The sequence below is a fragment of the Monodon monoceros genome, unplaced genomic scaffold, assembly GCF_005190385.1.
Source record: "Monodon monoceros isolate NGI ecotype Baffin Bay Population unplaced genomic scaffold, NGI_Narwhal_1 Super_Scaffold_4, whole genome shotgun sequence".
NCBI classification, from domain to species: domain Eukaryota; kingdom Metazoa; phylum Chordata; class Mammalia; order Artiodactyla; family Monodontidae; genus Monodon; species Monodon monoceros.
The window spans coordinates 41449475-41464363 of NW_021703781.1; the positions used below are offsets into that span (position 1 = coordinate 41449475).

The 14889-nt window shown below is 36.3% G+C and overlaps 1 protein-coding gene across 1 annotated transcript in view; it reads left to right on the forward strand.

The window, feature by feature from the left end:
• PCDH15 (protocadherin related 15) overlaps positions 1-14889 on the forward strand; it is a 1088571-nt gene that overhangs the window by 823164 nt on the left and 250518 nt on the right. Inside the window, exon 17 of the mRNA XM_029245143.1 lies at positions 645-777. Coding sequence (XP_029100976.1) covers positions 645-777 — 133 coding nt within the window. The remainder of the gene's footprint in view (positions 1-644; positions 778-14889) is intronic.

A 14889-nucleotide genomic window follows, 5' to 3' on the forward strand; every position in this document is an offset into this window, starting at 1 on the left:
TCAAAAACAATGCCCATCAACCTAAGGCTTCAATTAAATCTAGTTCCTAAATTTTTATATTAAACTCTTTAAAGAAGACTTAAAAACAGATTTGGTTTTGTTTGCAACTATTTTATACAATGATTACTTTATGATCCTGACTCTTGATATGCATTTCATTAAGCCATTGATCTCAGCAACAAAACTAATAAAACACAGCCCATATTTTGTTTTTTGTGTTATTTTAATCAATACTCTCTCTGCTGGTTTAATAGGAATAGAGCCCCAAGACCAACGCTTATTACCAGATATTTATAGAATATTTTTTTGCTATTAAAGAAGCATTACAAAATAAAGTCAGAAGTCAAGTTAATTTATTAGCTTTATTTGTACAGCTTTTCCTTTTTAATTCACACTATTAATCTAAGTAGGAAAAACATGTACCTGAGGCATTTTTTTTCCTTTTACTAAGATAATTTCATAAAAACATCATCTTTTGGTGGTAGCTTTATTTTTCCATCCTTTCATTTTGAATTATTTTATTATTTCCTATAAAAATTCAGAATTTCCTCTCCTGTAAACCCAATAACAGAATATCAAATTCAGTCTGTCATTAAATGTGATGTAGATTTTTACCCCTCTTGTTTGCTTCTCTTTCTCTGCAGGCACTCCATCTGCACTGTGTACATTGAAGTGCTTCCTCCAAATAATCAAAGCCCTCCTCGCTTCCCACAGCTGATGTATAGCCTTGAAATCAGTGAGGCCATGAGGGTCGGCGCTGTTTTATTAAATCTACAGGTATGCTCCTTATATATGTATAAAATACTAGCGACAAAAAAAAAATTCTGGCAACAACCTTGAAGGCTAATGGGTTTATATATGTGCATGGCGGGGGAGAAAACCTCACATGTCTGTTTACACTCTAGTGAATGAAAATTCCATCTGGAAAGGAAAGCAGGGATAATATGGATGGTGGGTTTTCACAGCTAATCTATTCTATTGATTGCCACTGTTGAAGAACTAACGTTAGCTGGCAGGGATTAGCTGCAATCATTACAAGAGATAATGAAGGGATTGGAAACATGCACTTGAATATTTTGTACTTTGCATCCAAAGAGTCTGCAGCTGACTATTATTTTCTGTCTTGGATTCCTTTGCCCCAGCAGGATTTATTTTTGCTGCAGTGTTCTGTATAGAAAATGACTTTAGATTCACCAGCTGATGGTAGGCATTCTATTGCTGAGGCAGACAATTTTCTTCTGTGCCCATGGGCGAATCTTGTAATTGCTGTGCCTCAGTTTATTTGTTTCGATGAATGGGGTAGCTTTAGGTGATATTTCCATTTGCAGCTCCAGATTCATGGGCATATGAGTTACTTGCAGAATCATAGCTTGATTTTCTCAATTTATACATTTCTAACTAAAGCACATTTGGCCAGAAAATGCTGCACTTTCAACTGAATCTACAGCTTCAAGTTGGGCTACATGTGGTGTTGATAATAACTGTCACTTACCATAAAAATCACGAGGACCAGAACATGACATATTATTTTACCTATGGATGTTCAGAGGACGGAGGATTTATCATCTCCTGGTGTTATATGGAAATGGCAGGAGGTGTTGACATGAGAATTCAGGAAGCTGGCCTTGAAGGTTAAGAGAGATTTTAAATCTGATGATTTAAGAAAATCCCAGCATCGATCTTTACCATCAAATGAGGTGACACGAGGCATCTTGCTCAATGTCATCTGAATACAGACACCCTCTCACTCAAACCCTGATGATATAAAAATGAAGATTCCATAGAATGTTTGTACTAGAAAGAATGTAAAAAATAATGAAACATATCAACCTCATTATCTAGATGTGGAAAGTGAACCTTACAGAAATTAAATGAGGCCTAACTCAGCTGATTGAATTATCATTATTTCCAAAACAGGGTTCATTCCATTATATCCCACTCATTATCTGAGGCTGCCAAAAATTTGGTTGACATTACCAGATACTTCTCTTTGCCTCTGCTTTCGTATTTATTTTGTTGCTTTTTTCCAGGCAACTAGAGAGAATTTGCTTTTGTTGTTCATTTACTATTAAAAGATGGGAAACAAAATTATATGAAAGTAGACATATTAGTAATAAGGAAATTTGGGGGATTTTAATGGTCAAAATAAAAGAAAAAAAACCTAGTTTCTTTAGGAGGAAGAAAACATTTAGTTAAGTCATGAAAATGATAAAAAATATGGAAAACCAAATATGAAGACAAGTACCTTTATACAATAATGAAAATCCTTCTTTACATATATGGGGATTTATTTTGTTTAAACAAGAAGAAAAGAAAAATAAATCTTAGATTTGTAAGTTCAGGCCAAGAAATTTTACATGTTTTACGTTTAAATATTTCTTTAAAATGTGCCTTTGTATAATTTAATTTTCTATGAGTAAGATATATTTTTACCTGTAAGCTGGCTCAGGTTTTGTTTCAATAAATCCCAGAAATATCTAGGTACCATATTATAGGAGACTAATTCTACCTGTGAGTTAGAGATGAAAAGGAGTTGGCCTTTTTCATATCTCAAATATCTCTAGTACAAAATCTGAGAAAATACTTGAAATGACATTTCTATTCACCCTTTGTGCTTCTGGTAGAAGCAAAATAAAGGGTGCCAATTACAAAGTGGCAGTCTCTATTAGAAAGAACTAGGGTGACACCATCAAGGCATTTTTCACAGGCCACCAGCCATACACTTTTGCTCCTGATCAACTGAGACTGAATTTAAACTAGTGACCTAAAAGTTGAAAAGCTTCCATCAAATTACTCTTCCAAAGACTTGTAATAACAGAATGCATTAGAGGTACTTCTGGCTACATCCTCTCTTTTTCACACACGGCACTACCCATTGCTGACTCATAGCTCAATTTAGAAAGACAAGATTTGTGGGGAAATATATTTTCGAAGATAACAGCGGACTGACTTCAAAATAATCTGTTTTGACTGAGATCAAAGTGGTTTCTTTTCAGAGAATAATTCTTGTTCACCCCCCACTTCCTTTCCCCTTGTAGGTATTTTCCTTTCATTCTATCTAAAAGTTGTTTGGGAGGCTGTGATTTTCCTCAGCCTGTTAAGGCTGTTTTGCCTGGCTGCTGTATTGATGGCATTTAGTGGAGGAAAATGTTACCCATTTAAGAACTCTTAATTTTCGAACTTATGCTGATCAGTGTTAGTATTAGGTGGGTTTTTTTCTTCCAGATTTGGTCACATCTTGCTCTTAAGCATGCTCCTCCTTTGTAATTCTGACCTGCCAGTGAAGCCTGTAAGACTGGTGTGCTGGAGCCAGAGCGGGCTCTGAGATCGTGACAGCAAGTTGTGAGCATTTCTCCCCAGCTTCGTGTTGAGTTGTGTCACATTGATAGCTTGCAGTTGGCCATGGTGGGTGTATTTATGCCACAGAAATTAGCAAATGCAACAAATCAGTACCCTCCAGTCCAGAGCCAGTTGTTAAACTTTTACCATAATACCCCTCTATATGGAGCCAATTTCCTCCAAGATTTAAATCACTAAAACGTGTTGACTCCAACAGCTTCCTGCATCTTTGTCCCTTGAAATTTTGATCTACTTTCATCACTCTAAAGATGAGCCAGTGCTACCAAATAGCACTATGTATTATACCCAAATACAATAAGTCTCAGCTTTTTATTTATCTTTACAAGAGCATTGTTTCCATCCAAGTTACCCTTATAATTTATGGCTCACATTCTCTTTGAGTGTTTGACTCAGCCCTATTACCATTAGAATAATCCTCCTTTCTTACATACAGAATCTTCTTATACCATCACCATCATTCTCAGACTCATATGATAATAATAGTTATATAATAACATTTAAGTGTAACTTAATGGGGCAGGCACTATTTAAGTTGTTTCCTTATCGTCTCGGTAAGGACAGCTAGGTTTATATTATGCACACACACTCACACTCAAAATTTCAACAATTTATAACTGAAAAGTTTATTTCCTGCTCACACTGTTATGTCCATCATGAATCAGTTCCAGCTCTGTTCATCATTTTCACTCAACTTCAGCCTTTATCTGTGGCAATGTTGTTCTTTTGAGAGAGTGAAAAAAGAGGCACAGTAAACCATATGCCCTCTCATAATGTTTCTCCCAGAAGTGACACAGGACCCTTCTGCCCACATTTCATCCACCAAACCAAGTCACAAGGCTGCTAGTGGGTTAATCATGTGTAATCCTTCCACTAGAGGCAGACACTAATTACATGGTTAAGTCTGATGTCAAGACCCATGACTGCCTTTCATACAGCTTTTGCTTTCCAAGTTACTGCAAACAGCAGTTTTGCTAAATGATTCACTACTGCCTAACATGATTTCCCATCCTTACAGCATCCAATAACAGTTTCCTCACTACCTTCCTCTCTCTTGATGTCACTGCTATTTATTTTTTGGGTGTTTGTTATGGCACACTCCACTTTTAAGTACTAAATTGTGAATCAGTTAAAATAGCTAGGTTTTTATTGCCAAATTTCACATTCTATGCCCATCACTAGTTGGCAGTGACTGTTACAAGCTACAACTCAGACTGATGAAACAGCCTCTGTCTAGAATTTTACTGATCTCTTGATTGAGGGCAATGCTTGCTGTGGAAAACAGAACACAACATAAAAGAATAAAAAACAAAACCTAGTTATTTGCTGTTACCTAGGAGTGATGCGTGTAATATCTATCCATATATTTTCTCCCCATAGCCAAAGAAATTCACATGGATACTTCTGAGTTAATAGGTCAAGAATGTATAAGGCAAATAATTCCACAAGTTCATGGTAAAATTCAGCGAGGCAGGGATGTCTTATTTTCCCTATGAAGGGGCTGCCAATATTTTCAAAATATTTATTTTGAATACTAAAATATATAAATAAACAAATATGTATACTTTAACATGCATGTTTTCCCATTTAATTTTTATAAAAACCCAAAGCAATTGGATCTATTGTTATTATCATCATAACTTTACAAATGCAGATACTGAGCCACAAAAAGTAAACGGCTCTTTTTTCAAGCTCATTGGGCTAAGAAGCTGTAAAGATAGGACAAAATCCTAAGAATTATGGTTAAACATTTATGTGCTTACCCACTGTGCCTATGTACTTGAAGTATCCCTGCAAGTTCTCCATTTTCTGTTCTTTATCCTACTCAAGCTGTTAGGGGACAGGTACTCTTTCCACACTGAGGCCACTTTATGGTTTGGCTGATAACCATTGTTCAATATTCAGAAGTCTCCATCTATTAATCACCCTCACCCCTACCCCGACTGCAGAATATTGCCTATTTCACTTTCTGGACAAAGAGAAAATATATATGCTCCTTAAAATCAGCTTACTGATAAACAATCTTTTTAGAAATAGTTGATCTGTGCATATTTCATATAGTCCATTCTTAAAGATGGAAGGTTAAAAGTTAATTGTCCAAATACCAAATCCTGTGCACGTCTATTGTTTTAAATAACAAACTAAAACATACATTTAAAACATTTTGGTTGGGGCCTCCCTGGTGGCGCAGTGGTTGAGAGTCCGCCTGCTGATGCAGGGGACGCGGGTTCGTGCCCCGGTCCGAGAGGATCCCACATGCCATGGAGCGGCTAGGCCCGTGAGCCATGGCCACTGAGCCTGTGCGTCCAGAGCCTGTGCTCCGCAACGGGAGAGGCCACAACAGTGAGAGGCCCGCGTACCGCAAAGAGAAAATAAATAAATAAAAAATTTTGGTTGATTTGACAAATCAGAATGTTTTATAAGTTCTCTTAATTCAGCTTATTAATTGTCCTTGTTTTCTACCATAATATTTCTCAATAATTTATTTGCTTTTATTTTTAAGTTTTTGCTTGTAACTTGTGATTACAGTATTGAAAGTCAGTTACCTTAACCTGCTAAAAAAGTTATATCTCTTCAACATATGTATAATGCATCATGTCATTTGGTCATGTTGGAGAGGAAGAAATTTTCTTTTACCATTCCAGTTCCTTCTGGCTGGTCTGAGAATTAAATTGACATGAGACAGATTAATGGGAGAGAATCAAAAAAAAATTTAATAACACTTATACATGGAAGAGACCCAGGAAAACTGAGTAACTCACCAAAATAGCTGAAACCCTCATCTTAAATACCATCTTCAACTAATGACAAAAGAAAATGTTGGGGGTAGTGGTTTGAGACTTCAGAGAGGAGGAAGGCTATATACATGGATATGGAAGAGCAAATGTTTGGTAAATAAATCTTTGCTGGATGAGTCAGAGACAGTGGGACACAGAGGAATTTTAACAGACTTTGCTATGTTCGTCCCTGTCTACACACCTAGTTCATACTATAGTTATTGATGGGGGTAGCTTCCATCCTGGAACAGGTCCTCTATCTACATTCTTTTAGGCAGTTAGAGGGAAGGTCAAAGGCTCTTCCTGAGTTTTTTGGGTCTTAAAAGTAATCAACCTAAATTAATACTCATGCCAATGAGACACAATCTGGAGTGACAAATTTTGCTCCCCTATAGCCATCATTGACCCTAATAAATAGGCCAATATTATTAGATATTATTATCTTCATTATCTGGCAAATGAGGAAACTGCACCTCAGAAACAGCAAGATTTGTGAGCCAGAGTAGTTTTTTTCTGTTTTAGCTTTATCTACTATATCACAATATTGTGGGCTAGGCTATAGAAAAACTATTAAATTTTATTCTTTTCCCATTTTTTAGGGGGTGGATATGTTTTATATTACATTAGTTCTGTGTTTTCTCAAGGTTAATTTTATGGTGTTACATGAGGGTAAAAAATACTAAAGGTTGAGAGAAGATATGATTTAGTATAATGGTCTCAGGAAGAAGTAGTTAAAGGAAAAAGTAATTGACTGTTATTATCCTTTCTAACATAGAGGATATAGAATAGAATTTAGATTATAACCTGGATAAAGCACATTTGAGGAAAAAAAAATTAAATTCCTAGATTCTACTTCAAAGAATTCTTGGTTCTTGGTAGAATACCATCCAAGGGTAGGTAGGAGATACCCCAGCAGTCTTGGAAAACTTCACCATAGAAATAGATGAGGGTAAATTTTTTGGTGCTCCAGTGTTTAGTAACTCAGTGTTTCTCTTAGTCTTAGACTAAGAGAAGAAAATACATAAGAAAGAAAGGGAGATTGACATCCCGTTCTCTAATTGAATGGCTGATTAGACTTGAGTCAGTGCATTTACAAGGGAAAGGGCATTGGAAGGAGATGTCACGATGGAGTGGGCAGTCAGCAAGAGGGCATGAACTGCTCCCTTGAAGACTTTTTCCAGCGTTGTAGGTGAGATGGATCCTGCCTAGGTCCACAGATTTCAGAGTTGAGGCTTTTAAGTATAAATAAAAGCTAAGGGGGCTGCAGCATGTGGAGAAAAAAGCCATGTACACCAAGATATACGGCAAGAAGCCACCAACTGTGCGTTCTGTAGAAGATACGGAAGAATTTCTCAAGGTATGACCAATTCCTAAGATGGCTGCTTGGGGCTGTGTCCCTTAACAGTGGAGTCTGTTGGCACCAGTCCACAATAATTTGGTGCAATCCAATACGGGCGATTCTTTTATTTCCTTCTCTAACCTTTCTATTCCCTCATCAGAGTGATATTGAAAGGAAGAAAAATTAATGAGTGAGAAGATCACATTCTCCTCACTCCAAGTTCCCAGAAACATAATTTGTTTTAAAATAAAGAGGAATGCATCATACAAATAAAAATGAGACAGTTTTGCTAAGTAAGAGTTGTAGATTTAATTGAGACATTATTGATGAAGTCAGCTACACACCAAAAATGGAGGTGATCAATGCAATAGCCTGATAGCATCCTGGAAGAAATAAAACCAGTTAATTTGTTACCCAAAAGTTGAGATTCCTTATTTGATCTGAGTATAAGGATTATGCAAGTCTTAACTTCTGCACCTACAATGAAAGAACAGGGGAAAAAAATATTTAGGAGATATCATGGAGGTGCAAACCTGCATTTAAAACAATCAACTCTGGACCTGCCTCATTCCATTCCTAGATTCCTAGTTGTGATACTCTCCTGCATTACTAGTTGAGCAAAATGATAAAGTGTGTTATTTTCAAGGCCTTGACATTGCTTCTAACATGGCTTATTCAAGATGGAAAACCTAGTTTCTTTCATACTTCTACAAATAATCAAAATATCCATTTATCAGCAGTAAGCTTATGACTGGCTATAGAGAACAAATCTTAGTTATGAACAAGTTTGAATCAAATGATCCATTCACCTGTTGCTGGTAAGGTCATACCAAAGGAAAGTTCAATTACACTTTGCAAAATGGATAACAAACATATCTATGTAAATGGAGTAAAGATAAGACCCTCTTTGCACACATCGTGTTCCTGTAAGGGTGAAGGATTGGGATTAGAGGAAAATAAGTGTTGGCAATTGTTCCTTGATTTAAAACGTCTTTCTCCTTGCCCTCTTTTTTTTTTTGCTACCCATTCTCTATTTTATTGACACATGGACATATTTCTGAAAATGAGCAGTGGTAGAAAAATAAGTGACTTGAAGTGATGACAGTGTTTGATTTTTTCAAAAATAAAGAACAGATATAGTAGAGCACAGATTGACAAACTATAGCCTCTGGGCAAAGTGGCCTGTTTGTATGCCTGGTAAACTGAGAATGTTTTTTGTTTTTTTGTTTTTTTTTGCGGTATGCAGGCCTCTCACTGTTGTGGCCTCTCCCGTTGCGGAGCACAGGCTCCAGACGCGCAGGCTCAGCAGCCATGGCTCACAGGCTCAGCCGCTCCGCGGCATGTGGGATCTTCCCGGACTGGGTCACGAACCCGTGTCCCCTGCATTGGCAGGCGGACTCTCAACCACTGCGCCACTAGGGAAGCCCCAGCATGGTTTTTATATTCTTAAAAGTTTGTTAATAAAATATAAACAAATAAAATTGAAACAAGAAAACAAAAAAAATAATAATATGAAGAGACCACAGGTGGCCTACAAGCATTTTAATGACTTAAGGGAAAAAAAAAGGTTTCTGACCCTGGTAATACACAGTTGAGTATCATTCAAAAACAAAACAAGCAAACAAATTAACAAAAAGTCCATTATGTTTAAATAAAATATAAAAAAGAAAAAAAAATGTAAAAAATATTTTGCACCCCTAAGACTTAGTGTTAGTTTAGTATATTAAATTGAAATAAAGGATCATTTATTTAAACTGTGTCAAAATTCTCTGTTATCTGCTCTGGGTCTCATATTAGCTAGTTGAAAACAGAAGCAACATTAGTTATTAAGGTATAGTTCATATATATAAGTACCTATATTAGGTCAATACATATTTATTAAATAACAAGGACTAACTTATCCTTTGGTATAATCAAAAAACAGAATTTTAAGAGCTTGGGAAACGGGGGAGGTTGTTGTCTTTTGGGTAGGGAAGCAAAGATTAAATGAGATAGCATGTGAACTGCATAACTCAGTACCTAAAATGAAAAAAAAAAGTTCTTAACTAATAGTATTTTTATTCCTATTCTCCAAGAAGAATGAACATTGCCATTTTTGTTTTTCAGTTAACTCATACTAAGGTTTAAGATTTAAGATTGTAAAAGTGAGCAAGAAGGTACTGAGCACTTGGAATACTGGATAGAAAAGTGAACTATCAAATGTGGAGGAATGGATATGTTACCAAACTTGTCACCTGCACAGGTACTGGGGGTCCTAGCCCAGCTGAGACCCCTTGTCTCGCCAGGGAGGTTCTTTTTCTGATCACATTGGCATAGCCAATAAAGAAAACAAAGCTGAGACTGGAACAGCACAAGCTTTATTCAATGGCAGAAGAATGGAGAAGGGGGAACTTAGTTTGCAAATCAATTTCTCAAGCCAGTTTGAGCAGAGACACCATATATATTGGAGGGTCGAGGTAAAAGGTAGGGAAATGGAAAGAGTGGGAGGAATATTCATGACTTATCCAAGAACAGGGTTGTGGTTAGGACCTGGAGCTGATGCAATACTCCTTTTAAGTCCTTGTATGGGCTCTTGCAGTCATTGTCATGGCAATTGTCTACTGTCATGGTGCTGATGAGTATGTCATTTACCATGCTAATATATTACAATGAGCATATAATGAGACTCAAAGTCTACTGAAAATCAAGTCTTCTACCATTTGGGGCCTGGCTGATTCTAAGCAGTTCTTATTTTGCTCTTTGCAGCTTCCTCCTGAAACTTAGATAAGAGCAATTGGTTTCCATTCAAGGGAGGGGCAGGGGTATGATTCTGGGGCAACAGCTTTGGTAACAGATACAATCCAAAGAATATATTCACCTACTTTATGATTTTACTAGTTCCTCCATTGAGAAGGAATGATCACTTGTGTTTGAGAATGAAGTGAAACTTAGGAAGCCCAAGAGATAGGTGGCTAAGACATCAATATTAATAATAATAGCATCAACATCTACTTTTAACTGAGTGCTACTATCAGGCAGGAACTACACCAAGCACTTGAAAGCTTCCTCATCTTTCATACTCCCAACAAAGCAGTAACTTTTCTAATGTCAAACAGAACCCTGTTGCCGAGTGAGGATTCCATCTCTTCTGATATAGAGGCTATATACTATTATTCATTATTCTATTCTGCCTTTCCTAGAGATTGAAGTTCATTTATTTCTTTCAGTTGTGCTCAGACTTACAAACAATCCCTTTAATAGCAGAGTAGATCTACCCACAAGGCTCATCATTCTTTTCTTTCTAAGGTGTGCTTGATCAGCCTTGATTTTATTTTCTTCTCTTTGCTTCTTGATTCTTTACAAAAGTGAAGGAAAATATTATACATGTAATGTCCATTGACACTGGGAAAACTTAATTTAACTACTGCTTTAAACTTCTGGTTCCACTTATCAGTGAGCTGACTGGCTCTGGCAGCTTGAACCACTTTTCCTGGCTTCTCCTTCCTGAAGACTGCAAAGCAAGTAAAACAGCTCAGACACAAATAGTAGGAAAACAGTAGAAAGTGGTGTGAAGCAGACCAAAAAGTAAGATGTTGCCACCTCTGATCATCTGAGAAAAAAAACATACATTTTACTAATGAAACTACTTGGGTATAAGTGTAAGATGGTGCTTTGGTCAGCTTGCAACATGCATTTTCTTTTCATCTTTAGCCATTTTTCTCATTTAAAAAATAGTTTCAGGGGCTTCCCTGGTGGCGCAGTGGTTGAAAGTCTGCCTGCCGATGCAGGGGACGTGGGTTCGTGCCCCGGTACGGGAGGATCCCACATGCCACGGAGTGGCTAGGCCCGTGAGCCTGCGCGTCTGGAGCCTGTTCTCCGCAACGGAAGAGGCCACAACAGTGAGAGGCCTGCGTACCGCAAAAAAAAAAAAAAAAAAAAAAATAGTTTCAAAAAGCTGTAGAATTTAAACTATATGCTTCAAAGAATTAGTATTTTTCATCCTGAAGGAAAATTCATGCTGCCTTGATCTCACTACAGAATTGATCCATTTCCAGAACAGTATGAATGAAATACAAGCCATCCCTCTGCATTAACAGGTCCTGTAACAGGTGCTAATTTGTTTTTCTGATATGTTTGAAACGTTCTAGAAGTTTTGAGAGTTTTTTTCTTCTTTTTTTCCTTTTATTGATGAATATTTCTTGTAAAATAGGATATATTTTTCCCTTGAAGATGATGCAGGAGTTTATGATTCATGAATGTTTTGCAGCCGAATGTGCATGATCATAAGCCCTGTGCTGTAGATTTTGCAGTGTCATTTATATTATGGGGATCACTTTGGATACATTTTCTGGAGATTTGCTCTTCTGTCATCTAAGAAGCTTTTCTTTGAACATTGATGTGTTACTATATAGATTAACACTGGAGATTGTACTGAAAGATGGCTATTTCCTGTTCAATTTCATAATATATGACTTATTCTATTTAGTAGGTTGCCCTGATTTTCCTAAGTGTGAGGAATAAAAAGCTCATTCATTTTCCCCTATATTTTTATTTCATATAGTAGAAAATACATTTTTTTCATCTTTCCTTTTACTAGATTTCAGTACATGATGATGGATCTTTCATCATTAACATTATCTCAAAAGAATAATGTCATAGAAGTTGAAATACTTGGAACACTGATATTGGTTACCTGATTCCAAAGTATAATTTATAGTTTATATGGAGGATAGCATATATAAATAGATAGGAAATAGTTAATATATATTTTAGAGAGAGAGAGAGAGGTCTCAATGCCAAGCAACCACTGTTTGCAAAAATTAAATCTGATTTCTAGTGTAAATTTTTCTCTTTTAAAGCAGATGTTCTGATATGTTTAAGTTTCAAAAAAAAGTTTGATGTCCTTGACACTAAGGTATGTCTATTATCTAGGGATGATTTTTCATCTCTAGACATTCAAAGCTGCCAAAAGTGAGGAAAATAAATTTTTTATGTATTCTCTATTCACATATGTATCTTCCTCTTCCCAAGGCATAACTTAGCCTCGTGTAAATCTTCCGTAGACAACAATATGCTCATAGGCATGAAGCCAGAGAAGTGTCAGAAGGAGAATCCTAGGTCTGATATATTTAAATAGCTATTTTCTAAATCATTTTTTCTTTGATCCTTCCTTGCTTAAGAAAGAAATAAACCTGATTTTAAAAAATGTGAGATTTTGCTCCAGAAGAGATTAGGTTATGACTTAAATTTATATTTTCAGTGGAGTTAGACTTCTTTCTCTGACCTACACTCTAACAGGAAGTAGGATACATAGGAAACGGGTAAAAATTATCTTATTTTCTGCTCAAAGAGGACTGATATCTTATAAAACTTGTTATGGTGCAAGAAATAAAGTCATATTCTCAAGTTCTTTTGAAAGTAATTAAGTACCTAAAATAAATTAATAAGATGAAATAGTCTTTTCTGATATCACTGAGCTTCATTAAGCAGAGGTGCTGTGGATGGTGGGACAGGTGGACGCAGGTGATGATCTGTGGTTTGTATTCAGCCTGGAGGCAACGATTCACGGGCAAGGAGAACAGCTTTATTTTGGCACCTCTCCTGCTCCGTATTTTCATCAAACACTTGGATGAAGACTTTTACAGCCTTTCATCACCCCATCTACCAACCTCTTTGCACCTGTATTCCTGTGTTTTGTTTTTAATCCTGTAATTAAAAATGAACACTCCTTCTTCCTATCTAAACCGTTTCCTTCACTTGCATCCTATATCAATGCTTCTAAAGCCTCTGTAATGAAAGATGCATTTAAATAAATTATTTAAAAAATGAAAAAAATACAAGTAGCAAAGAATACAGCCTTTTTTTTTTTAAATTAGATTCAACAGATAGTAAATCACCTGGGCAAATCACTTAAAATTTTTCTAAACTACTCTAAATTTTACCCTGGAGAAATTTATTCTACCTTTTTTGTATCATCATGATCCCCAGTAAGCACTTTGAAGAATGACACTGCTCCATAGACCATCCTTTGAGTAGAACTGGCTACAGTTTGCAAGGCCCAGTGCAAAATAAAAACACAGCACCTTTTAAGTGTGTGTCCTTTGTGCTGACCTGAAAGCACTCCACTAGATCATGTCCATTGCTCAAGGATATTGCTCAAGAATCATGCTTTTACCTTGCTGCATGTAAGAGTCTCTTACTCTATCTGATCATTTTCACTAACATGAAAATCTGATACAGTAACTCCCAATTAAAGACAAAGCAACAACAAAAAATGTCCTTGATAAACCACTCTAGCCACTTACCCATTTCTGTGCTTCCCTTCCCTGCAGAAACTTCTCAAATATGGTATCCATACTTGCCTGGAGAAAGTCATCATCATTTTCTCTCTATTCTTTCTTGACCCCATTATAATCAGAATTTTAATAACACCAATCCACTGATATGGCTCTTTTTGTGGTCTCAATGCTCATTCCATTGTGAAATCAATTCCTCATCTTACTCTATCCATCAATAAGATGTGATAGAGTTAATAATTCCTTTCTTATTTAAAAACTTATTTATTTGACTTCCAGTACACCAGTCTCCTGGGATTTTTCCCCACCTTCCCTGGCTGCTGTATCCCAGTCGATTTTGATGGTTCCTCTTCATTACCCTGACTCTTAAAAGTTAACATGCCTCAGGGCTCAAACTTCTAACCTCCTCTTTTCCTGTTTATAGTCACACCTAAGTTTATCTCATCTGTTCTAACAGGTTTAAATTGTTATATGCTTATAAATTCTAATTCATATCTCCAGCTTAGTTCACTAAAACTCTAGACCCATGTCCAACTATAAGATATATATATATATAAAATATTAAATAAGATTAAACACATATATATATATATATTAAATCTTAAATAAGAATCTTTCTTAGGTTGAGTTTCCAGAGAAGCAGACTTTGAGATAAAGATTCAGTTGTAGGATGTTTATTGGTTTGGAATTAACTCCTGTGGAAAGGAGAGGAAGAAAGCAGAATTAGGTTTAGGGAGAAGTTGAGCTTCAATGCAGTCCCAATAAAGACTTCCACTGACCCCCCTTGAAAGCTCTAGAGCTGATATTGGCCTTTATATAAAGGTAGGCCTTTTATATACTTGCATTAGTCAAATACAGGTTGCCTCAGAAAGCAATCTGACCTTGGGCAAGGAAGCTCTCTTCAGAAAAGGCATTGTTGGAAAAGAATATGAAAAAAGAATATGTGTATACATATATGTATGTGTGTGTATGTGTGTGTGTATCTATATATCTGAATCACTTTGCTGTACCGCAGAAATTAACACAACATTGTAAATCAACTATACTTCAATTAAATAAAAGAAGAAGAAGAAAAGGTATTCTCTGAATAGTACCGACAACTGAAGCTTCTCAGTAGGCAACATTTCCAACATATAGGGGA